Genomic DNA, 24,353 nt, shown 5'->3' with positions numbered 1-24,353 from the left:
TCATGTTTGAGATTTAATGTTTAATGTGCATCTTTCAACCATCTGTACTTAAATAAAAAACACGGAATTCGAATAATCACTACTACTGCTTTTGCAGAAGATATTTAATAGTTTTTATAAACAAGTCTGATATATGGAAAGTTGCCCCTTAGATCAGGGAAACCGTCACCTTGTGTTTTTATGGCTCAGACTAAAAAGGATCACTATTCCAAAGATTATCCTTAACATCAACAAATGTAAAATGTTCTTCATCAACTGAGACTATCGTGTCCAACAAAGCAGAATTTATTTTCAAGGGGTCTACAGGCTATCATATATAATTATCCTGAAGTAAGCTAACACATTTTCAAAGACTTTAAATGCCCTAATGATATAATATTGGGGAATTTTTACGAAGTTAAAAAAGAAGCTAAAAAAAACATTAGCATGCATCATTGATGTTTACCTGTCTGCTGCATAACCCAAAATCAGAGCACCTATTAAAAATCCAAAGTTCAGTGAAGACTGTGTCATGTCAAGTTTCCAGGCATCTGAACATACAAGGTTGTACTATTGGGAAAAAAACAAATCATGGTTATTTCTTCTGTGTTAAAATAGTAACACTCACACATGCACACACACACACACACACACAAAGATACACCACATTGTACACACATTTATATGAATAAACCACAATATAAGATGGCTTCAACAAAAACAAAAAATGCCTTGGCAAATTATTTATTAATGTTAGGCATGTAACATAGTAACATAGTAGGTGAGGTTGAATAAAGACAAGAGTCCATCCAGTTCCAGTTGTGTCCCCGTGTTCTCAATATAGTTCTCGGTATAAACAACTTGTTTTGAATATTGTGGTCCCCATTGATGATTTTGAAGACTGCGATAAGGGCCACTCTTAAAGGAGAAGTATGAGATGAGTGATTTCCACTCACCTCATAGTTCTAGCCAACCTGTGACAATGAGACTGTCACAGGTCGGCTCAGTAGATCGGGAGGTGAGCGAACACATACCAGGTTCGCTCACCTTCCGATCCTGTCACGGCTCTCTGCCATGACAGGGGGAGGGGCTGGATTCCCCTCTCCCCGCTCCGATCTGCCAGCGATGACTGGCGGAACGGACGGGGGAGGGGACGGGTACAGCTGGCTCTGCCTCTAGATAGGCAGAGCCAGCTGTCACTCACGCAGCTGGGCGGATCCCGTCATCTACGTCGGGATCCGCTCCGGCGTCTCAGTATACCGCGAGCTGTAGCTCGCGGTATACTGAGCTTAGGGTAACGGGAGGACGCTAGTTTGTGTCCTCCCGTTACCCTAAGGAGAACTATGGGGAAAAACACTGACCCCATAGTTCTCCTTTAATCGCCTCTTTTCTAAGGTGAATAAGTTTCATTTTTGAACGCGCTCTTCATAGCTTCATAGGCAACCAAAACTGCACCGTTTACTCAAGATGAAGCCGAACCAGTGATTCATAAAGTGTAAGCATTACTCTTTTTTTCCCTTGCTACAAGCCCTCTTCTAATGCACAACAGTATCCTGTTTGCTTTGCTGGCTGCTGCTTGGCATTGCATACTATTGCTACAATCTGTGATCTATGAGCACCCCCCGGTCTTTTCCCATGTTCCCCTTCTCTAATGTAGACCCCCCAAGCTGTAGTTTGGGCACACGTCCTTTGTTCTCATGTGCATAACCCTACATTGTTCAGTATTAAATTGCATTTTTTATCTTGTAGCCCATGCCTCAATTTTATCTAATGCCCTCCACAGTTTAGTATCGTCTGCAAAAACCAAAATCAAACTATTTATTCCAGTCTCTATGTCATTGAACCCTGGGGCACCCCACTCACAACTTTTGCTCAATTAGAACATTACCCATTTATTACCAACCTCTGGATCCATTCTTGCAGCCAATTTTCCACCTATGGATATACAACTTCATCCAAACCGATACCACTTAGTTTATGAATTAAACATTTGTGGGGCACTGTATCGAATGCTTTAGCAAAGTCCAAATACACCACAGCTACTGGTTTTCCTCTGTCTAAATTAATACTGTCTTTCTTATAACACGTCAGTAGATTGGACTGACATGAACTGTCCTTCATGAAGCCATTTTAGTTACTACTTATGATACCAAATTTATTCACAAATTACTGCATGTAGTCCTTTATCATGCCTATTAATATTTTGCACACTATTGACTGTAAGCTGACTGGCCTATAGTTATCTGGTGTACTTAGTTTCCCCCTTTTGTATATCAGTATTACATTCGCTCTTTGCCAATCCACCGGTACCATACCTGTCATAAGAGTGTCCATAAACATTTTGTTCATTGGTCTGGCTTTGTACAATGGTCTGGGCCATATTTACTTTGATGTATATATATAGATATATATATATAGATATCTATAGATATATCTATATATATCTATAGATATCTATATATATACAGTGCTTGAAAAATTTGATATTTTTAGTAAAACATAAAAGTCGGGGTCACGTCGGGTAAATAGACACCAAACATGTCAAGCCTTAAAATTGCGTGCGCCCACAAAATCGCGAAAAACGCCCATAGGCGACTATTAAAATGCTTTTACTGCTCATCAGTTTAGTGTTATCAGTGATAAATGGCTCTAAAATGATTGTCCTCGACGTTTGCGGCGATATGTAACATGTGTGGCACAATCGTCGTTTTCGCGCGTAGGCGCACCAACGCATATTTTTATTTTTTATATTTTTTTATGCTTCTTTAAGTTTTTTGAATTCTTTAATTTTTGTATTACTTTTTTTTTGATATAAACAACTTTATTGCTATTACACTTGGGGCTAAGAATCCCGCTATCTGATAGCCAATTTACATGACAGGTCCTCTTTATGGAGACATCAGGGGTCTCCAAGACCCCTAATGTCACCTGGGGACACCCAGAGAAGCTGATGAAGCAGAGATCTGCTTCATCAGCTTCTGTAGCTGGAGAGTGACACTGAATGCAGGAAGTGATGTAATATGCATCACTTCCTGCATTCGGGGACTGAGAGGAGATCAAAGGGAGTTCGTATACTGAACTCCCTTTGATCTCCTGTCACAGAGCAGTGCCGGTCCTGGCCGCATCGGGCACAGCGGATCTCGGGATTGGCAGTGACAGCTGCTAATACAAGCGATCGAGCGTCTCTTAGAGAAGCCACTCGTCAGGCGAAATAGTGAAATAAAAAAAGCCAAATCTGACACATTAAGAAAATTATTGGCACCTTCTCCAAATTGCAAGACATAATTGCATTCCAGGTTTTTGTGGAAAAGCATGGACAATCTCAAGCTTACAAGTCCATGTCCAGAGAGTTTAATGTTCCTGTGTCAACTGTGCGCAATATTGTCAAGAAGCTTACAGCCCAGGGCACTCTAGCTAATCTCCCTGGACATGGACGAAAGAGAACAATTGATCAAAGATTGCAACGAAGGATTGTTCGAATGGTGGATAAAGACCCTCGATCAAGTTCCAGACAAATGCAAGCTGACCTTCAGGCAGAGGGTACAACTTTGTCAGCTTGTACTATATGTCGCCATCTGAATGAAAAGGGACACTATAGTAGGAAACCCAGGAGGACCCCACTGCTGACACAGAAACATAAAAAGGCCAGATTGGAGTTTGCCAAAACTTACCTGAGGAAGCCAAAATCCCCTTGGTAGAATGTGCTGTGGGCAGATGAAACAAAATTCAATTTTTTTGGTAAAACCCATCATTCTACTGTTTTCAGAAAAAGAAATGAGGCCTTTAAAGAAAAAGAAATGAGGCCTTTAACCCCTTCATGACTGAGCTAGTTTTTAGTTTCTGTTCCTAAATGACTGACACATTATATAGCATGTATGTATATAATGAATAAATGTATATAGCACAACTGAGTAAACTAAACCTTTCACATCAAACACTGTCATAACACACTTACACTAATGGTACTATCGGAATCATAACAGCTAAACCAGCTTTTCTCAACTGGGGTTCTTATGTTCCACAAGAGTTCTGGGATTCCATGAGAGATAGTAAAATGCATGACCCCCTGAAGGTTCCATGGTTTTGTGAGAAATTGCAATGATGTGACCCCTTCATGTGGATTGATCACCAGCCTTAATATGCTTTCACTGCTCCACCGCTGACATCTCTAGGCAGAGTCAGTGGCATGGGAGCAGTAGAACATCTCCTCTTGTCTCAAGTAAGCAACCAGTGAGAAATGTTTAGCTGTCTGTAAGATGGCCTCTTTCCTCACTGGCCATGAATGCAAAGGGGCCCTTTTCCCCACTGTCCATGTGCACGGTTTTCATTACCTGCATTTCTATTATTTTTATTAGATTTATTTTTAGAATATTACTGAAACTGATACAGAGGAGGGGAATGTTAAAGATAATCCATTCTGGATGTCAAATTTGCTAGATATGCCGGTAGACATGAAGAGTTCTGCACTGCACAGAGAGAAGGATAGTCGATTAATAACCTTAGCGTCTACCTCCCGAAATACTCTCCCCAATTTTCCTGTATGCACCACTGACTTTTGCAAGCAAATAAGCTGTACAGGTGTAGCAGAGAATTCAAGGACTCAGCTCATGGCCAGCCCAAGCTTAAAAATCAAAGAGTTAATATTTATTCTTTATTCCTTTAGTTATTATATCTATAACATACTGATCATACTGAGGTACTATGAGCCACACAAACTAATTTTTATGCAAGGATTTCTTAAAAACAGAAAAGTATTTCAAAGGTTTAAAGGTTGGGAAAGGCTGAGACACAAACACAAACACACACAAAACCTATTTGGTAATATTTGGTAGAATGCCTTGGCAGCCCCAAGGAGCACTACCAATACCTTGTTATTACCAATCAACCTGATAAGGCAAATTATGGATAATGTTATACTGGGTTATGACTACATCATTTGAAATGTTCACAAGTAAAATAAGATTTAATATCTCTAATTAAAATGTGTAATATTGAAGAGGAAATGGCCAACTGAAGGCATTGATATGACACATCACTGATCTTAAAGTTTCTAAAGGAGCATAGCCCGTTACACACAAGATATTGAGATACAAAGAAACCTGTTTTCTTATGCCAAGGTTTTAAATGCTAGTTGGACATCTGACTGAGCCTTAAATTTGGAACCAAGCTCAGTGTGACCCGGCAGCAGGTGAATGTTTTGACAAATGACTGCAACGGAAGACAAACCATGAACAGAACATAGGTCACACAGCTTAAAAAACCTGTGTCATATTTGATCACTATTGGGCTTATGCAAGAATCTTAATATTTAGTGTTGAAGAAATCCTCTACTGCTAAACTTTAGTTGAAAGGTTGTATCTGTCTTCAATAACTCCTAAATCAATGACTAGCACAAGCATTCACCAAGTGAAGTTGTAGTGAAGTCAGAACTGATGATCTGTACTGCTGTTCCAAGTTAGAAACCCAGAAATTTTGAGGCCGTTGAAATGGTACGACAACCAGGCAGATACTGGGGGTCTTCCTAGGAACATGGCAACCAAAAGCAAGCCTGTCTTCACCAAGGATAAACCCATGGGGCATGGAGAAAGCTGACAGTGAGCATGAATCAAATGTGAACCACCAAATCTTCAAAGAGGTGCGGATTTGGGGACAGGCCAGAGAACCAGGGCTGATTGCATTTAAGTAGCAGGGTATCAGAAATCTGTAGTGATTTCTGTAGGATACAGGAACAAGACATCTTGCTGAAACTAAGCACTCCCAATAAAACATTTATGACATTTTTCCACAGGTGTACCTGTGCCTCTGGAGCACTCAAGATCGAAACTTGTAAGGGGAGGAAGATACAGGAGTGGCTGCTGGATCTAGGTCAGGAACAACAGGAGCCATAACACAAGCAATTAGCATTTTAGGAGGAGCTAAGGAATGGCATCCTACATATTTTTACACTATAAGTTTTCATTTAGAATAGCAAAAATGTGCTTGTACTTAGAAGAGCATTATATTTGTCCTCCTATTTGGCTTTCATCTATTTGTCTGAGCATGATACTTCGACTTGTGCAGAGAGTCAGATGTTGCCAGAGAGTTCATGCCATGTAAACTTCTTAACCTCACACACTGCATACTCGCAAACCGAGAAACAGTATGTCAGATCAGGCAGTTACAATAGCAGGAACACTATGTGACATTTCACAAGCTCCCAGGCTGAGAAATGCAAGTAAAGCTAAGTAAAGTTAACTCAGGGGCAAATTGTTTCCTTTCATAAGTAACAATTATAACAAAAACGACTGAACGTGAATTTTTATAGATCCTTGTATTTGCATAAACTAATGATACATTTCATGCTTATTTTATTAAAAATATAGGTTTTAAAGCAGGTTAAAGAGCATAGTGGGAAGTGGAAAACAATGCGCAATTATATATATTTTTCTTTTCCATATTGATGAAGATTTTTATGCACATATAATTATATTAGGGCGGCATGCATCTATCTGTAGATTTCATACAAATGTTTACATTTCTTTTAATGCTGTCGGATCTCTGCTTAAGAGTTAAAGCCCCAGTAAGTTAGCATTTCTAAGACATGCCACCATGTAATAAGTTTGTTAACATGGTACTTACACCATGTAGGTGCAGGCATGCCTCCATCCTTTGTCATATCCATGTTGCTGTTATTAGACTATGGCTCATAACATAAAATAGCTTTTTTTGCTTTCTTAGATTTTTAGACTTAAAAATTTCAGTCTCTGCGAAATCACCAATTTTACTAATTGTATTTCCAAGCATGTTACGTTCTGCTTTAAAAACTTTCATATTAAACTTTAACATGAGCTTCAGACTCCTGACAATGAACAGTTAAACATTCTTGTCAGGTTAAAGAGTTACTTGGATTTCACTCTTTTGATTTAAGGCCTACATTTCCTAATAAATTGTAATGTGAGACCTATTACTCTTTTTTACAGCCTGAAAATATTTATTTGTCATAGCAGTAGCTCTGTGCCACTGACAACCTATCTTCCTCTGAAGACTTGCAGAAAACCCAGTGGGGTGAAATTATCAAAACTGGAGCAGACACCTATGGCAATCAATCAGCTTCTATTTTTAGCCCGTTCAGTTATGCTTTGAAAATGAAACGTGGATGCTGATTGGTTGCTATGCACAGCTGCTCCAGATTTTGTCTGCTCCAGTTTTTATAAATTCAGCTCAATGAGCCTACCTCATAAGTTGTTCACATGTTTTGCCTTCCTAATGTAATGCTCTTCTGATTTGCACATGTTTTCCCCAACACTAAAAACATCTTGTAATGGTTAGGCAACATTCCCCGTTTAAATTGTTTCCCTTCATGACGGGTGAAGGAAAGGCTATATACTTGTAAGCCCTCACGGGCAGGGCCCTCCTTACCATATTGTCTTGAATTGTATTGTGATTGTAATGTCTTCCTTATTTGATTGTAATGTCTTCCTTATTTTATAAAGCGCTGTGCAAACTGTTGGCGCTATATAAAGCCTTTATAATAATAATACTTGACTCCATCCTCATGGGTTTATGCCTACCTGCCTTACAAGAGTAATTCCTTTAATGCCATGACAGTACCATAGGCTGGACCTGCTTCTTATAACTCCGATGTTGCAATCATTTTAAAACAGAAACTGAGGCAGAAAGGGTAAGTTTCCTTATGTTTATGTGGGAGATTCCGTGGTGGGATGGGGCAGGGGAGATTTCTCCTATGCACTTCGAGAGAATGTAGTTAATTCAGCCCATTAGCACACCTCAAACCATAATGAATAGATTGGCATAAATCGTGCCCTGTGAAAGTACATGAATCTGTTGGGGGAGAGGCTGCATAAATTGTTAGAACTGTTTTGTAAGGGATTTCAACACTAGCTCACTATAAACTAATGTGTAAACTGTTCTCAGTGTGTAGTATGTATCATCTGGAGCTTGAATATCAAATCTCACATACTTTAACAGGTGTAGAGGAAAAACGTCATGACAGTACCAGCTCACCATTTACTCTGCACTCATGTTACTTTCCAGGCATGAATATACGCAATACTAAAGGCATGCCAGCTGAGAGCAATGCTCTAGCTGTCTGTGTCTTTAGATGTGTGTTTACGAACAGAATGAAAATTGTTGAATATGCTCTTTGTGTGTGTACAGTAATTATTGTACATCAAATCCTGCATCATTCTATAGTGCCACTTCACTAAGCTATGCAAGTTATTTTGGTATTTTTTCTCTTGTCAAACAGTTCAACTCACAAGCAGATATTTATGTGTAGAAACTCAAAATATACAATTAATCATTTAAAGTCTTTTTTTCTCAGGAATCTCAATTGTATCTTGGAATATGTTATTTTGTTTGCATAAAAAATGGCTTTTTAATACATTTTCTTTCTCCTCTCCTCACTGGACACCTCACAATTATTGCCAGCTACAGGCTAGTGGGTATTTAAAAGGGAACTTGTAGTATGAAAAATACTTAGGCTATCATTGCTGACCTCCTAGGCTGGCTCTGGTCTCAATATCTTATGAGTCACTGGGGTTGATTTAAAGGCAAATAGGCTGTTCACTTTGCAAGGGAATTTGCACTTTGCAGAGGAAGTTTCCCTTAGCTTAGAAAATGTAGTGAAACTTCACTTTTGTAAAGAATATGCAATCATGTGCAAGGAAAATAAAAACAGCATTTTTTCTTGAACTTGATTGGGTGATAGATTGGGTGATAAACTAAGGGGAAACTTCCCCTGCCAAGTGCAAATTCCCTTGCAAAGTGAACAATGCAATAGTAAATCAATCCCACTTACTCAGAACAAGTAGGCATCTAGGGAGGACAAAGGAAAGTGATCTGCATACTCGCTCCAGTTTTCAAAAGTAGAGTTCACCAGTGTCTGTCTACATTGTTTCTCATTGTGAATCAATTTTACATACAAAACACCACAAACATTGACATTTGTTTTAAATAAAACTGAGCTCCATCAAGTTTTTAGAATAAAAAAGCAGCTCAGGCTGCAATACTTACCTTCAGTCTGAAGCTATTCCCCACAGTAGTATTTTTTTACCACGAGATGTTCTCAGCCTGAAGACTGAGCACTATACTGGTAAAGCAGAGAGTCATTGGCCTATCTCCTGAGGGGATGTCACTGTGGTGCCTTCATTCACTAGGTAATGATGCAGAGATAAGTCATTATATCAGCACCGCTCTCTGCTTCATCAAGAAGCAGTAACTTATTAAAAGAAGAGTACTCAGCAAGTCAGGTAACCAACCTTAAAACTTTAAATAATCAAATTTTAAAAAAACCCACAAGCACAACATAGCATAGTTAAATCTACAGGTCTCGGAGCTCCTTGTTACACATATAGGGCCAAACCTAAGTGTGCATAATTAAAAAAGAAAAAAAAGTATATACCTATGTGCATATACAGTAGTTAGTAGTTAAGAAAACCTGTAGCAGAATCATTAGAAACCAACACTTAGGAAGATAAAGTACTGTACATACCTACCCTATAACATGTTAACCTTGCTGAAGTCCACTAAATTACCTATGAAAATAAGCACTCCTGAAATTTGGCACAAAACACCACCTTACAGGACTCTTAATAGGTTTAAGAGGGCAAGGCAATGTATGGTTAGATGAACAGTGGGGGTGTGTCATGCACTGACATCAAGGATGTTTGTACTTGTATTGTCAATTTTAGGGATATTCCTAAAAGCTAATGTTTGGCTAAGGAGGTATGTACGAGTACTTTCTGGTGTCTAGCTATTACTTTTTGTTTTACCACAAATACGTTTTGGGTACAAAAGGTTTTCTTATGCGTTACATATATATCGATTTGAGCATGGTTGGTGCTGTTGTGGATTTCCAATGTCTGGGGATGACTACCTTCACTGCTACGAGAAAGAAGCATGGGAAGGTATTTTTAAATTGTCAATAGGAACATGGAGAGTAGTGCTACCTATGAAGTGCGTTTACTGTAGTTACTTGGTGGTATGTGTTGTAGACCCTTTTCCAGAATGTTTGTATCTGCAGACATTCCAACCAAATACTTGCCATTGTGACAGTGCAGGTATGACCCAACCAGCAGATGAAAGGGATGCTAGGGATGATTATATGTAGCAAGATTTGCATTAGGAAAGGATGGCAGTTATATTTCCAGGTACTTGACTGGTTGCCAGAAGAAAGGGAAAAATTGTCATAAGTGGGTCACCTCCAAGTCCAAGAGCAAAACATTCTAATTTGTAAGTGCTTACTTTAAAATTACTAAGAAGTTAAAATGTGGTAGCTTGCATGGAATGCTAAACTTATGTAGATATATAGAGCAGCAGATCACCAGCATACAACCAAGTTTGTATTTGTGTTGATAGATGGACATATTCTTGATGGCGGGCTTGTTGGAAATGGCAATAGGCAGGTACTCAATAGCAACTAGGTAAAGGGTAAAGGCATAGTGGGCACCCTGGGCGAGATACATTGTGGATTAGTATGGATTCTGATAGTGTGCCTTTAATTATGACCCTTGCATTGGGAAAGTCATAAAGTGCTAATATTTTGGTAACAAGATTAGGTGGGATGCCAACTTTAGAAATGAGCTCCAAATGCACCTGAAAGCATACAGTATAGTGCTTTGCTGTGGCTGAATGTACACCCAGACATATAACAGAATTTAGGTGCATTCAGTCTAGCTGTGTTCACTAAAACAAGAATTTTCTGCATTTTGGGATATTTAACCTGGTTTAAAGCGACTAAATGCATGTAAACACGTCTAAACATGGCTTAGAAATATGTCTATGAAGGTTCTCATTCATCCAGGTTGTGGTATATCTGTAAAAAATATTCAAGGCAACTGGACTTGCTGTATTTTTCTTGAAGACGTTTCACTGGTCATCCAACCAGCTTTCTCAATTCAGAATGACTTGTACAAAAAATGATCTGGGAATAAATATGAATGTTCCTTCAATCCAAATAATCTGTTAGTCACAACCAGGTGTTGATCGTATTTGCAGAATTGGAGTCTAGGAGGTGTTATTAATCTGCCAAGAGAGAGGTGCTGTTAATGCTGTTTCAACACCTCTCTCTGGACAGGTTAATGACCAGTGAAATGTCTTCAAGAAAAATACAACAAGTCCAGTTGCCTTGACTTATTTTTTACAGATATGGCTTAGAAACATCTAACTACAGGAAAGTTGTTTATACTTCCCAGATAACGCCTACTGTGTTTAACGCTGAAGTCCCGTATTCATGGGACCTTAGGGCCCCAGTTAACAGACAGAGGGATTGTCTTTTGCCATAGTACTTATAGAGAGATCAGGGAACACTGTTAATCAAGCGCCTTTAAAATCTAATCACTCCTTTAGCATGGCTTCAAATAATGATGTCTACTTTCTGGCTGAAGTAAAAAAGACATTTCTCGGCTAGGGATTGTTGCGTCTCCAGAAACTTTGCGTGCACTCTGTCTAATTTGATGTACTCCATGGCTGGCCTGTCCAGGTGGGTATTGAAGATCCCCAGTACTGTTGCTTTCAGATCCTCTACATCTGTTGTCTCTGATGTCCACACATGCGGATATTGTTCTGATGCCAGCGGTCCTCAAGATCATTCGGATGAGTGTAGAGGGAGAGAATGTGGGCTTGCTGGGAGGCAGCAATGGATTGCAGTTCCTCCATTACGATAGACAGAGGAGAGGGTGGTCTCAATTGCAGGCTCTCACATATCACCTGCATGTTCCTTTTCTGGACTGTTTGGTTAGCACGATGTAATGTACTTTTTAAAAGTACACAGGTGGTCGACATCATCCATCTTTTCCTTCTGATTCACTGCACTCAACAGAGACACATAAAGACCTAGTTTCCCCTGACTGAGACCAAAGGAGGCCGTGCACTTCTCCTAGACAGGAGCCACCTTGTCTGCACACATCAAATCACTGCCCTGCTGGAGTTGATGGCTACTCTGGTAGTGTACCACCTCATGTGGGGGGCTGTGTGGTTCTAATTGCGCCCCCCACCCCTTTAATGCACATTATTGCCCCTGAACCACATTATGAACTAAACTGTTAAAGAACATGCAACTAATTGCTGGACTTTCCATTTATATTCCTGAAGAGAAATATTTCAGCTATGCATCACATGGGTGTTTGTGTTTAGATGAGTTTGTTTTTCAAGGATTTTTATGGCTTAAAACTTATGTTCTGTTTCAGAGATGTAGCAATGGCAGCTTAGGGGAAGGGGCAAGCTCTGACCCTTATTTAAGAATTCTCCCTTTTTTTGCTCGCAGTACCACAGAACATATCATGTTATGTTTATCTGTAACAAGATATTATACTCTTCTATAATATGCAAGTCTTATGTATGGTAGGTGCCCAAAGAATCAAATATATGTAAGAGTAATTGTTGCACACCAAACCCAAGGGTTCAGAATTTTAGGGTTTCAAAATGAAGATAAGATTTCCTAAGGGTGATGTCAGACTGGCGATTTTGAAGCAGAGAACACATCTTTAATGGTAGCGATCAACAGCAATTTGGGTCATTGTCATGCTGAAAGTAAAATCTATCTTCATCTTCAGCTTTTTAGCTTAACCACATGCTGTCCGGCCGTTGTAATTAAATGGCCGGACAGCAGTTTCTCGGATGCGGGTGGGCGTTTTTAAACGTCTTTTTACGCCCCCCGCTCGTGCTTGCCGCCTAAATCAGCTTGAATTGTGATGGGTGTCTACATACAAGCATTCGGGCATCTGTATAGACGCCTGATTGCTTGCAATAATCGTGCGGGTGCGGCCCCCTCCGTCGCAGCCGCCGCTTGTGATGCCAAGCTCCGCTGTTTGTCAGGTGAGTAGAATTTGCAGAATGAAAAGTCAACGGCAGCCTCCATGTTTCTTTCCGAACAGATTTCCTTTATGGTAAAAACCTGCACTTTGACCTTGCAAGAAAAAGCAAAAGGTTTACTTTAAAGATTTCTCCACCAGCTGCTTATACTTGCCTTCTCCTTGTTTCCCCACTCAGTTTGGTTGCATTAGGTTCAATAAAAACGAAATATGTGGTATTTCCAGGTATGGGGATAATGTGACACATTTCTCCCACATTACAGCACTGGTGCTTGGCCTTTAAGTAGCCCATGCTGTCACATGGAGGATTGGGGAGACAGTCCTCGACCCTGTCTTAGCTCCAAGGTGTAGCTGAATATATTTGATCTATCCACAACTTAAGCATATTAACTAAAGAAACTGTATATAAGCATGAAAGAAACAAGTTGATTGCTTGCAATAATCATGCGGGTGCGGCCCCCTCCGTCGCAGCCGCCGTTTGTGATGCCAAGCTCCGCTGTTCCCGGTGTGAGCCCAGGACCAGCACAGCAGCTCTGTGACCGGAGATCAAATGGAGTTCAGTATACGATCTCCGTTTGATCTCCTCCTCGTTGTTGGAATGCAGGAAGTGGTCTATATTACATCACTTTCGCATTCATCTGTCACTCTCTGGTACAGAAGCCGGAGAGAAGCTGGTGAAGCAGATCTCTGCTTCATCCGCTTCTTTGGGGGTCCCTAGGTGACATTAGGAGTCTTAAAGACCCCTGATGTCTCCATAAAGAGGACCTGTCACTGCAAATCACACAGGGGGCTTGTTACACCAAACTGATGAGTGGTAAAAGCTTTTAAATCGTCGCCTATGGCCAATTTTGGGTATGGTAGTTTTTTGAGATTTCACGGGCACACACAATTTTAAAGCTTGACATGTTTGGTGTCTATTTACCCGACGTGACCCCATCTTTTATATGTTATTAAAAATATTTTTTTTTCAAAATTTCCGGTACTTTTTCCATTATATAGTAAAAAATAAAAACCCCAGTGGTAATTAAATTCCACCAAAAGAAAGCTCTATCTGTCCCCAAAAAATTGTATAAATATAATTTCAGTACAGCATTGTATGACGGATTAAATGTCAGTCAAAGAACCTCAGCGCTGAATACTGAAATTTGGCCTGGACAGGAAGGGGGTGTAAACACCCCGGTCAGCAAGTGGTTAAAGGAGAACTATGGGGTCAGTGTTTTTCCCCATAGTTCTCCTTAGGGTAACGGGAGGACACAAACTAGCGTCCTCCCGTCACCCTAAGCTCAGTATACCGCGAGCTGGAGCGGATCCCGACTCGGAAGACGGGATCCGCCCAGCTGCGTGAGTGACAGCTGGCTCTGCCTACCTAGAGGCAGAGCCAGCTGTACCCGCCCCCTCCCCCGTCCGTTCCGCCAGTCAGCGCTGGCAGATCGGAGCGGGGAGAGGGGAATCCAGCCCCTCCCCCTGTCACGGCAGAGAGCCGTGACAGAATCGAGAGGTGAGGGAACCCGGTATGTGTTCCCTCACCTCCCGATCTACTGAGCCGACCTGTGACAGCCTCATTGTCACAGGTCGGCTTAGAACTATGAGGTGAGTGGAAATCACTCATCTCATAGTTCTCCTTTAAGATGGTTTTGTGCGACAATTGAATTATATGTGGAACTATTCACAACTCCCTCCACCAGCCCCAGTTCAGGCTGAAGAAAAAGCCTGACTTATATTTACAAAACAGTGTAATATTAAAAGATGACAATACACTAAGCAGCAGTGGTGAGAAATCCTGACAGTCATTTCATGAATGACTGATAACTGCTATTGGGAATACTTACCGCTGCTGCATACACAGTGTCGGGGTGCAGTCAAACGTTTCACATCAGGGCAGGGGGGAAAAGTAGCTGTGAAAATGCAGGCCATTGAGCCAGAGTGACGTCTGAGAGTTGGAGACTATCGTCCATGAAAAGGCTAGTCTCCATGTTGTTACTTTCTGAATAACTGACTTGTAACAAGCAGGCAGATTAAGACAAGAGTCAGAACTCTTATTTGTACACTTGTTCTGGGTTATTGACAATATATTAAAGCAGAGGGTCAGGTGAGTAGAATTTGCAGAATGAAAAGTCAACGGCAGCCTCCATGTTTCTTTCCGAACAGATTTCCTTTATGGTAAAAACCTGCACTTTGACCTTGCAAGAAAAAGCAAAAGGTTTACTTTAAAGATTTCTCCACCAGCTGCTTATACTTGCCTTCTCCTTGTTTCCCCACTCAGTTTGGTTGCATTAGGTTCAATAAAAACGAAATATGTGGTATTTCCAGGTATGGGGATAATGTGACACATTTCTCCCACATTACAGCACTGGTGCTTGGCCTTTAAGTAGCCCATGCTGTCACATGGAGGATTGGGGAGACAGTCCTCGACCCTGTCTTAGCTCCAAGGTGTAGCTGAATATATTTGATCTATCCACAACTTAAGCATATTAACTAAAGAAACTGTATATAAGCATGAAAGAAACAAGAGGTTCCCACTTGGCTACACATCAGAGATCAGCTGAGAAACCATATGATCACATAAATATTCTTCAAACAAAATTAGCATATAAAAAACTATTTATTTCCAGAAAATATATAAACATAATTTACCCAATGTGCACACATATACCCCCATCCCCTCCCTATAGGACCAGTTGGGTACCTGATGTAGGCTATCAAAATCATACACATGTCCTGTGTTAATATAAACGGTAGATCAATTGTCTCGGTCCATGAAACTCATAAAACTCCAAAATCAGAAATAGGAACAATAGGTACTGGATGAGCAAAACTGTATATAAGCATGGATATTCATCCAAAGTCATTCAGAAACCCAGGTGATGTTTATGAAGTATTCTTTATCCATAAATTAAGTCAAGTATTTTTCTTTCTGTAAAATAAACCTTGTCAGTAGCTTTAGAATATAAATGTTCACTCAGTCACCGTAATTCTCATTTCTTTACTGAATAAAATATGACATGAACAATTTATTGCTCCAATGAGCATTATATGTTAACTGATGCCCTGCTTTTTTTCCAACCTCGTTTTACTGGCAGCACAGAATACAAGAAGACAAACCAGCTACAAGAATAAAATAATGTTTGTTAGGCAGAATGTGCTACAAACCGTGTAATCATTTGGCTTTGTGTGCACTGGTCCTGTGGCTACAGCATATGGATATACATGTACAAATCTCCCCTCACATGTAAAATACTACAACTTAATAATGCTTTTGTGTATCAGATTAAAAAGGGTAAATACACATTTATAGATATAGGTTGGTGGATTGAGTCACTCCCCACCCCCAAACCCATATTTTGGGAGTTTAGGATGTTACTGGCCACCTCTGTGTCTCACTTTATGTTTCAATGGAAATTCTGCACTACATAAGATATGTTAGTTTCTAGAAATGCAGAGAACTAAAATAAAATATTACTATTGTACAACCAATGAATCGTTGCAATTAATTTACTTACAAAAGGGCAAAAACTCTGGAATAAAGTACTGGGCACCAGGGAAAGGTCAGACGCACCCATTCCATTCACAGGGGAGGTCCCATATACCAGTGATGCAGAATGCAAAGGCTATATTTTTCAGTGGAGTACCTTACCTCCTTCTCAGGAATAAGGATAGGGAAACACTCCTGTGCAAAGTAACCTTTTTATTTTTGCTTTCTGCCATCACTGATTGAATATGCAAGCTTCCTTTTAAACTGCATACCTCGCTGGCTTTTTTCATACAGTATTGTCATTTAAAGAAAACCTTGCAGGATGCAATGACTATCGTCCATGAAAAGGCTAGTCTCCATGTTGTTACTTTCTGAATAACTGACTTGTAACAAGCAGGCAGATTAAGACAAGAGTCAGAACTCTTATTTGTACACTTGTTCTGGGTTATTGACAATATATTAAAGCAGAGGGTCAGGTGAGTAGAATTTGCAGAATGAAAAGTCAACGGCAGCAAAAATAAAAAGGTTACTTTGCACAGGAGTGTTTCCCTATCCTTAAACTACAAATAAACTACAACTCAATATGTAGAGTAGGACCCTCCCTACTGATGCAGAGCCCATATGATTACTTTGTACCACATTTAACCAACACTTAACCTTTATATCAATGTAATCATCCTAACCACTCAATGCACTCAATCTTCCTCCCACTCTTTCCAATTCACTTTTCTACTCAGTCAGTTAGACTCATCTACAATACACAGGTCAAAATAATCCTCCATCTATTAGTCCTTTCTAATATGCAAAAATCCTGTCCATTGCATCTTCCATCCACTCTTGCTGTAACATTCTTTGGCCACTCTCTTCCCTCTGTCCATCTTGGGCCCCCAATCGGTCTACACTTCCAGCTCCACACTGACCACTTTCAATAACTTTGCGTTTTTAACGTCAATGCACAGAACAATAATACAATCATGCAAAGCACTCCTATGGCCAGAAACCTGAGTTATGCAGGGAGCTTAATGTTACCAGTCTTTCACTTTTACTAGACTCTGGAGACACTGACCCAGGGTAGAAAGGCAGGTGTAGCATGCAGGGCAGGCCTTTTTACAAGAGAACAAAATGGCCTTCATCCTTCATTGATGGTGTGGCGAAACACTGTGGCACTGTGTCTCCTAGCAGTCAGTCAACCACCTCAGAAAACAAGTTGCATTTGAATGGGAAAGCAGTAAATCCCGGGACGCTGGGAGCGTACATTACACTTTGGGAAAAGCCAATATAAGCTAGAACTTTAGAAAAAAAAAATCATATACAAGGCAAAACTAAAAAAAAAAATAATACTAATTTAACCTCACTAATTATAAGTGACTCTGATAGGACCTGCCTGCATTCTCAAGAACATCAAAGAATAACATTCTTTATCCAGCTACCATTTTTCTGTGCAGGCTGAAACTGCTCAATGAAATTAGGGCTGTATTTCAAGTTCATGTTTCGATAGCAATACATGCGAAATTCTCATAAAAATGCAGAAAGACCCCGGGGGGATACCTTAATTTAAAAGGTACGCCCGGGGGGCATTAGTGTGACATGAAAAGTATAATCACCAATGTACTCACCAAGTACAAGCTCAGTCACAAGAAGTTTGCTCCGTTTACCTACTTCTTGTGTAGTCATTCCAACATGATTGATGGCTGTCTGGCCCAACGTTCAATACCTGATCATTACTTGCCTTGTCGCCCTACACACAAGTTATTTTACAGTGCCACTGGATACAAGGAACACACACACTCACACACACAAACGCACACACACACTGATCCTGCTTGTAAAGTTAATATTACTTCTTAAAGGGGGACAGACATAATAACAGTGATCCAAAGCTAAGGCACATATTCAAATGTTATTCAATTTCAACATGAATTTCTCATTGCTCATGAAAAAATTATTGGTGGATGCATGCATTTCAGTGCAGCATCTTCCACAACAAGGTCTTACAATCATCTAGGATTCGACATCTGGTCATCAGGAGTACCTGGCGAAACACTGACAGTAGTCCTTGTTACCCTGGGTAAAGGGAACACACTGCTCATTCACATGGCAAGGACTCGCTAACATCTTCAGAGACTTAACACATCTCACCCCAAAATTGCTAATGGGGACTGGGAGCACCATAAGAGTACTGCTAGTGACCTTGCTGCATATACCTATTTGGATGAAACTGCGGTGGTTACCTAAGAGGACACAAGAGATTTCAGAATGGCTCTCATTAAAAGGTATTTTTAGGCTGTTGAAATTGTGTGAAAATCAAGTGAATGAACGTAATGTGAAGTGTATTTTACAAAGTTGCTGTTTAGGCAGGACCCATCCTTTAGAAAAGAAAAAAAAAAAGCCTAAACACTTTCACAACCAGAAAGGTTTTTAAACCTAGATGCTCAGACCACGTTAGCAGCATCAGTTAACTTGACAATAACTAAGACTAACTTGTCAGTTTGACATCAGGCCCTGAAGTTGTGCATTCTTGGTTCTTTGCTGCAAGGTTAATTAATGTTTTCATGGCAAGGGGACTTATTGTTTTCATGGCAAGGAGACTTATTGGAGTCATAAAGGTGTCCAGTGGGATCTACTGCATATATTAAAGCAGTATTAAAGTAATTTTTTTTTACATACTGTATCTCTATTGCTAGATATATGCAAAAACATTAAAAAAAAAGAGAAAAAGGTTTGCAAATAGGTAGTAACTTACCTGTGTCTGCGCCGCTCGCTCCTGGCTGTAGAACCAAGCTTCCAAAACGGTTGTGCAAGAGGAAGTGTGTGCGAGCGCATGCACAGTCGGTATCACGATCATGCAGCTGGGAGCGTGTACGCCGGACAGACTCCGTAGGACACAGGAAGAGAGAGGAGTCTGCGCTGGATCAGAGAGCCGCACCAGCGCTGGAGGGACTGTTTGAAACGAGTGGAAGGAAGATGTTCGCATCAAGAGGCATCACATAGGTACTGAAAGCAGCATTGGGGGGAGACTTTAATGTCACTTTAATGGTAACAAAATTCCATTTGCATTGTTGAGCTCCATAAATAAAAACTGAGCAATTCTTCATGTTTCCCTTATCCAATGAATGCGTTTCATGTTTCCCTTATCCTGAGAGAAATCTTTATCTTGGACTAAATGCTAGTGTATTACCAGAATTGAGGTTGATAAAAGCAAAAGTTTACATAACACTTGCCCCAATACCCAGGTCGAAGACTAGGGATGCACCGATACCAATACTGGTATCGGTGACGATACAGAGTATTTGGGTGAGTACTTTTATTCGGCCTAATGCTAATCCCATTACGGAAGTTCCGGTTTCAGGAAGCCGGGTGGGCAAGTCATTACATGTCGCCTGGTTTCCTGATTAGCCGGGAAGCCGGCTCCATGCTCGTGACTTGGTGACGAGGGAGCATGGAGCTGGCTTCCTAGCCAATCAGGAAACCGACTTCTTTAATGGCTTCTTTAATGGGACTTCTGGTATCGGTATCAGTGAGTACCGGAAAAAAATATATCGGTACTCGTACTCCATACCGAAAAACCGGTATCGGTGCATCCCTATCGATTATAGCTGGCAAATGTAGCTAGGATAAAGCAGAACTTTAACCAAAAACAAGATAAAAATGAGCAGCCCATTAAAAGATAATAATACAACCAGCTTTTGTTGGAATAAATCCAGAGATTCCACTCACAGTACTTTTTCTGCCACTGATGAAAATGAGTTGTCATCTATAAAATAGATATCAAATATGTCAAGCCTCTAACTTCGCACACCTGCCAAGTTTGTAATTGATCTGAAGCCAATTGCATGAAACACAATCATCTACAGTTTATTTAGGACTTAACTATGAGAAATATGCTTATTAAAATGAAAATTGACAGTTTGGGAGGAGCAGACAAGGACATTGTAAAGGCTTAGCCACCTTGCTTATCCTCCCCACCTCTGCCATAAGCACGTGACACACTGCACACAAAGCCGTGCAGAGCAAAGCAGAGCTGTCCGGCACGGAGCTTTGTGTGCAGTGTGTGAGCTGAGTGCAGGCAGATGATTGACTGCATCTTCAGCCAATCAGCTCCTGCGTAACAACCGCCCAGACGTCGCATCCTGACGTGCAAGCCAATTGGCTGAAGATGACAAGGTGAGGTTGGGAGTGATATTACCACGTTCTTGTGACGGCTCGGTCGGCTCTGTGAATAGCCATGTGTTATTGACGTACAGTGGGTCCGGACCGGTGCATCCGTCACAGACATCCCTTCTAATTTTTTATACTTTTTCATGAAGTGAGACAGTAATGCTTTTCAGTTTTGTGTGTAGCTGTGTCGTAGTTGCTGAGTTGCATTACCAGCCACTCAACTCCTCCTGTCATATGGCTTATATGCTTCCACTAGAAACAAGAGGGGTTTAGATGGGGTCTTGAAGTGTGCATGGAAGTTTCCAGTCCAGAAAATGAGAGTGGTGACCTATTCACTGGCAGGCTCAAAAACTAGGATGACCTCAACACCTTGTGTGTTTCATGGGCATCTTTAGGTTGCGAATTGACTAAAAGGAAAAAATAAGTTACAGGTTTACACACGGTGGCTTGGTAGATGGGTGGTTAGATAAAGGTAAGGATGGCTTTCATAAAGGAAGGATTGATGGAAGTATTCAAATGTAGAGAAATGGATAAATGAATACATTAATACAGGGAGGGAAGAATAGATATAAAAAAAGGTATGGATAGATGGAAAGAGGGGCAAATTGATGTAAAAAGCAGAGATTGATGCAAGAGCAGGGAAAGATACTGATTGTGTGGGAATTACTTGGATTGTTTAAAGTGTCTTATTCACCTTTAAGAAGTAAACATTTAAGTGAGAGGAAAACAAGATTTATTTACTTTGCACCGGCTTTCTCAGTCCTGGTGTCATCTTCCTTCTTCATATGATGGTCAACATCAAATTACTAATATTTCCATCTCCCCTGCACCACCAATTTCTGTGCTCTCCTGTCATCTCTTGACCTCCTGCTCTGTGCATACTTGCAACACATAAACCTTCTGTCTTGTGGGTGAGCCTCATTCTCTGTTCCCAACATTCATGTTCACAATTAGCTGTATCTCTTGCATTCTGATCTTCCTGCTATGTGCCAGCCACTGTATGCAGCACCTTCTGCACTAGATAATGCTGCTAATACTTTATACCCACTACTAGATGCTGCACCAACCTGCTTTGTGCTCACCTCCCCTGGGCCCACTATCTTCCCCCCCCCCAATTTACCCTCCTGACTATACCACATACTGACTGTACCACATCAAACACTGCCAAAATTATTGCCTACAGTTTTATCACTGCTGTAGGTCATTGCATATCTAAAGGAAACAAAGGCCAACAATGTGTTTCCAACCATATCCTTCTAGTCAAGGAGAACTCTTCTATGCTCTCTTAGTAAGTTTTTTGGGATTATTTATACTCTTTATATAACATCATGCTGCAGCCCCTATGAATAACTTTGAAGAACATTCCATAGCCTATTCCCATTTATATTGATCACAAAAGAACACGAGTACAGTTAGCCTAGAGCACAAAAGAACACAAGTAGCGTTAACCTAGAACACAATCAAACTATAAATGTATTGCAATGTGTAGCAAAATATTGGGAACCTACAAGCAAGTTATATTAAATTTCAGCTAGAATTTTTGTTATGGATGGAGAAGGCAAAGGTTGCAATTCTGTACAGTTTTGTTGTGGTCTGTTCTCAAATTTAGCAGATTCAGCTTTAATGACAGCAGTAAAAACCCAGAGAGATTCTAATCATTCTATTTTTTTCCCACTCTAAAAAAAAACCCATAACTTTAGAAAAAGTATACCTAAATATTTGACATGTTTACATGAACATAAAGTTAGGCTGCTAGAATCAGACAGGAACTGTTACACTTGAAAAGTTAGATGAAACAAAGAAATAACAGCTACAACAGTAATCCAGCTTTTTCCATGGATAACTAAAAGTGTTCCCTGGGGTCTGTGCCAGTGGATTAAACATAAAACACGTTTTAAAAGACAGTCTACATTGCTTCAGGTTTCCATGGGTACAAAACAAGAAGAGGACAAAGTGACTGGAGGTCCTATTGAAGCCTACTGAAGGTAACAAGGACTGTAACCAGCTTCTAATTAAAGTGTTTTGTGCCTTATGATTGATTAATGAAGATACATGATGATTTCATTGACCTTAAAAAGATAAGTAAATGAATGAAGCTTGACAAGTTTTAGCATAGCCTCTTAATTATAATCATGTTCAGCTTGAATAGACATATAAAATTGCAGGGATTCTTTGCATTCATTACACGTAAGTGTCAGTTATAGTCCGTAAAACAGATAGATGCTTGAAGGAATTTAAACAGGTCTACTTCAAACTAGAGGTTGCAGAATTGTTCTACTTAATGAGAAAACTATGAATTATGCCTTATTATACTTTACTCCATCAGCCATATTTAATCAAATCTGAAAAACTGGAGTAGCACATGCTTCCTTTAAGAAGGTGAATTCACAAAGCATTGTCTGACAATGCAACAGCTGTCAACAGCCTGAAGCAATGGTTAGCAAGTCTGCAAAACTCTCAAACACCGAAATCCCATTATTTCCTATGGGTATGGTTCACACCTGGGCATATTACAGGACGTATGAACGAGCTACAAAACGTCCTACGCCCAAAGAAGTACAGGAGCGTTTTTTACCGCGAATCGCGCAACACGAAACGCGCGACAAACGTGCATATTCAATACGCCTAGGTGTGAAACCAGCCTAAGTGCTGCGGGTTATTTCTTCCTTGAACAATGCTAAAAAAGACTTGCTTAAAAAATATTTGATAGCAAATCTCATATTAAAAAGTTAGTTGTTACATCCAGTCTACCAATTTAACAAACCCCATATTTTGTACAGCATTGTTGGAAAATAATCTACTGGAAATCATTTATTATGGCACAATATCCCCTTATGCTTGAAAATGCTTTTGAAGAAAAGTAAAAGGTAAAAATGTTGCCATTATCTCTAGATAGTAGAAACATTTTTGTCTAACAAGCACAATTATCTCTATGGATTAAATCTAGCTAGTGATAACATAATACATTTGCCTGGTTTGAACCATTTGCTTCTCCTATAGTATTTAATGAGTCAATATTACTACCTGGTGAATAGATTAAAGTGCATCAAAATCCAAGAACAAAAATGTACTATATTGTATCTTACCAGTCTTTAGATGTGGTGGCTTCCTGTCTTAGAGAGAAATTTCTTACTCACTGTACTATATCTATGGAAGAGCAGCGTGGTTACCCTAAATTTCTGGATTTGCACTACCTCATCTCCATAACAGTGGGTTCTGTGTTTTATAGACTGAACTGCAAAGGACTGCTAAGGCTGGGCACACACCTTACAACCATTGCAAGACTTCTGTCTTGCGATGGTTGTAAGGTACTTAAAAAACCGTACGATCTGCCTATGTTGCATAGGCAGATCGTACTTGCGATGATCGCAAGCCACGCCCCTGAGGGGCGGGCTTCCGATGACCGCAATGCCGAACGGGCAGTGTGCGCTTGCGCACACCGGCCCGTACGGCTGTTATCGTACGGACATGCCACAAACCTTTCGAACAGGTCCGTAAGTTTAAAGTCGTGCGACCTTACAGTAGTAGAGGTCGCACGGCTTCCACACACCTTACGATCATCGTACGATCGCGGGATTTCCCGCGATTATCGTACGATAATCGTAAGGTGTGTGGGGACCCTAACACTGCTTTGGTTTCAGTGCAGCACAAGCAGAAAGCATAGGAAAACTAACAAACTAACTTAATTTCTGGCAGGGACAGCAGCTATTTTTTTGACCTTGAAGCACTTTTAACCCCTTAGTTACAGAGTATCAGAAAATGTTTTCGCTTCTGGGTACTGTAGTAATTTTGCAATTTTTGCTATGTGTTTGTTTAACCATAATTTCCATCTTCCTTATGCATTACACTTATTTTATATAATAATAATGTGTACATAATTAGTGTAGCTAACAGAAAGTTATTCATAATAAATTCTTTTATTTGTCCTGATT

The 24,353-nt window shown here is 40.2% G+C and overlaps 1 protein-coding gene across 1 annotated transcript in view; it reads right to left on the bottom strand.

Moving 5' to 3' along the window:
• The window catches only part of SLC22A3 (solute carrier family 22 member 3), a 127,418-nt gene that overhangs the window by 62,336 nt on the left and 40,729 nt on the right, over nt 1–24,353 (bottom strand). The window contains exon 2 of the mRNA XM_018565646.1: nt 446–549. Within this exon, the coding sequence (XP_018421148.1) occupies nt 446–549 (104 nt within the window). The remainder of the gene's footprint in view (nt 1–445; nt 550–24,353) is intronic.

The sequence above is a fragment of the Nanorana parkeri genome, unplaced genomic scaffold (assembly GCF_000935625.1).
Source record: "Nanorana parkeri isolate BGI_ZX_2015 unplaced genomic scaffold, ASM93562v1 scaffold869, whole genome shotgun sequence".
NCBI classification, from domain to species: domain Eukaryota; kingdom Metazoa; phylum Chordata; class Amphibia; order Anura; family Dicroglossidae; genus Nanorana; species Nanorana parkeri.
This window is presented reverse-complemented; position numbering and strand designations above follow the sequence as displayed.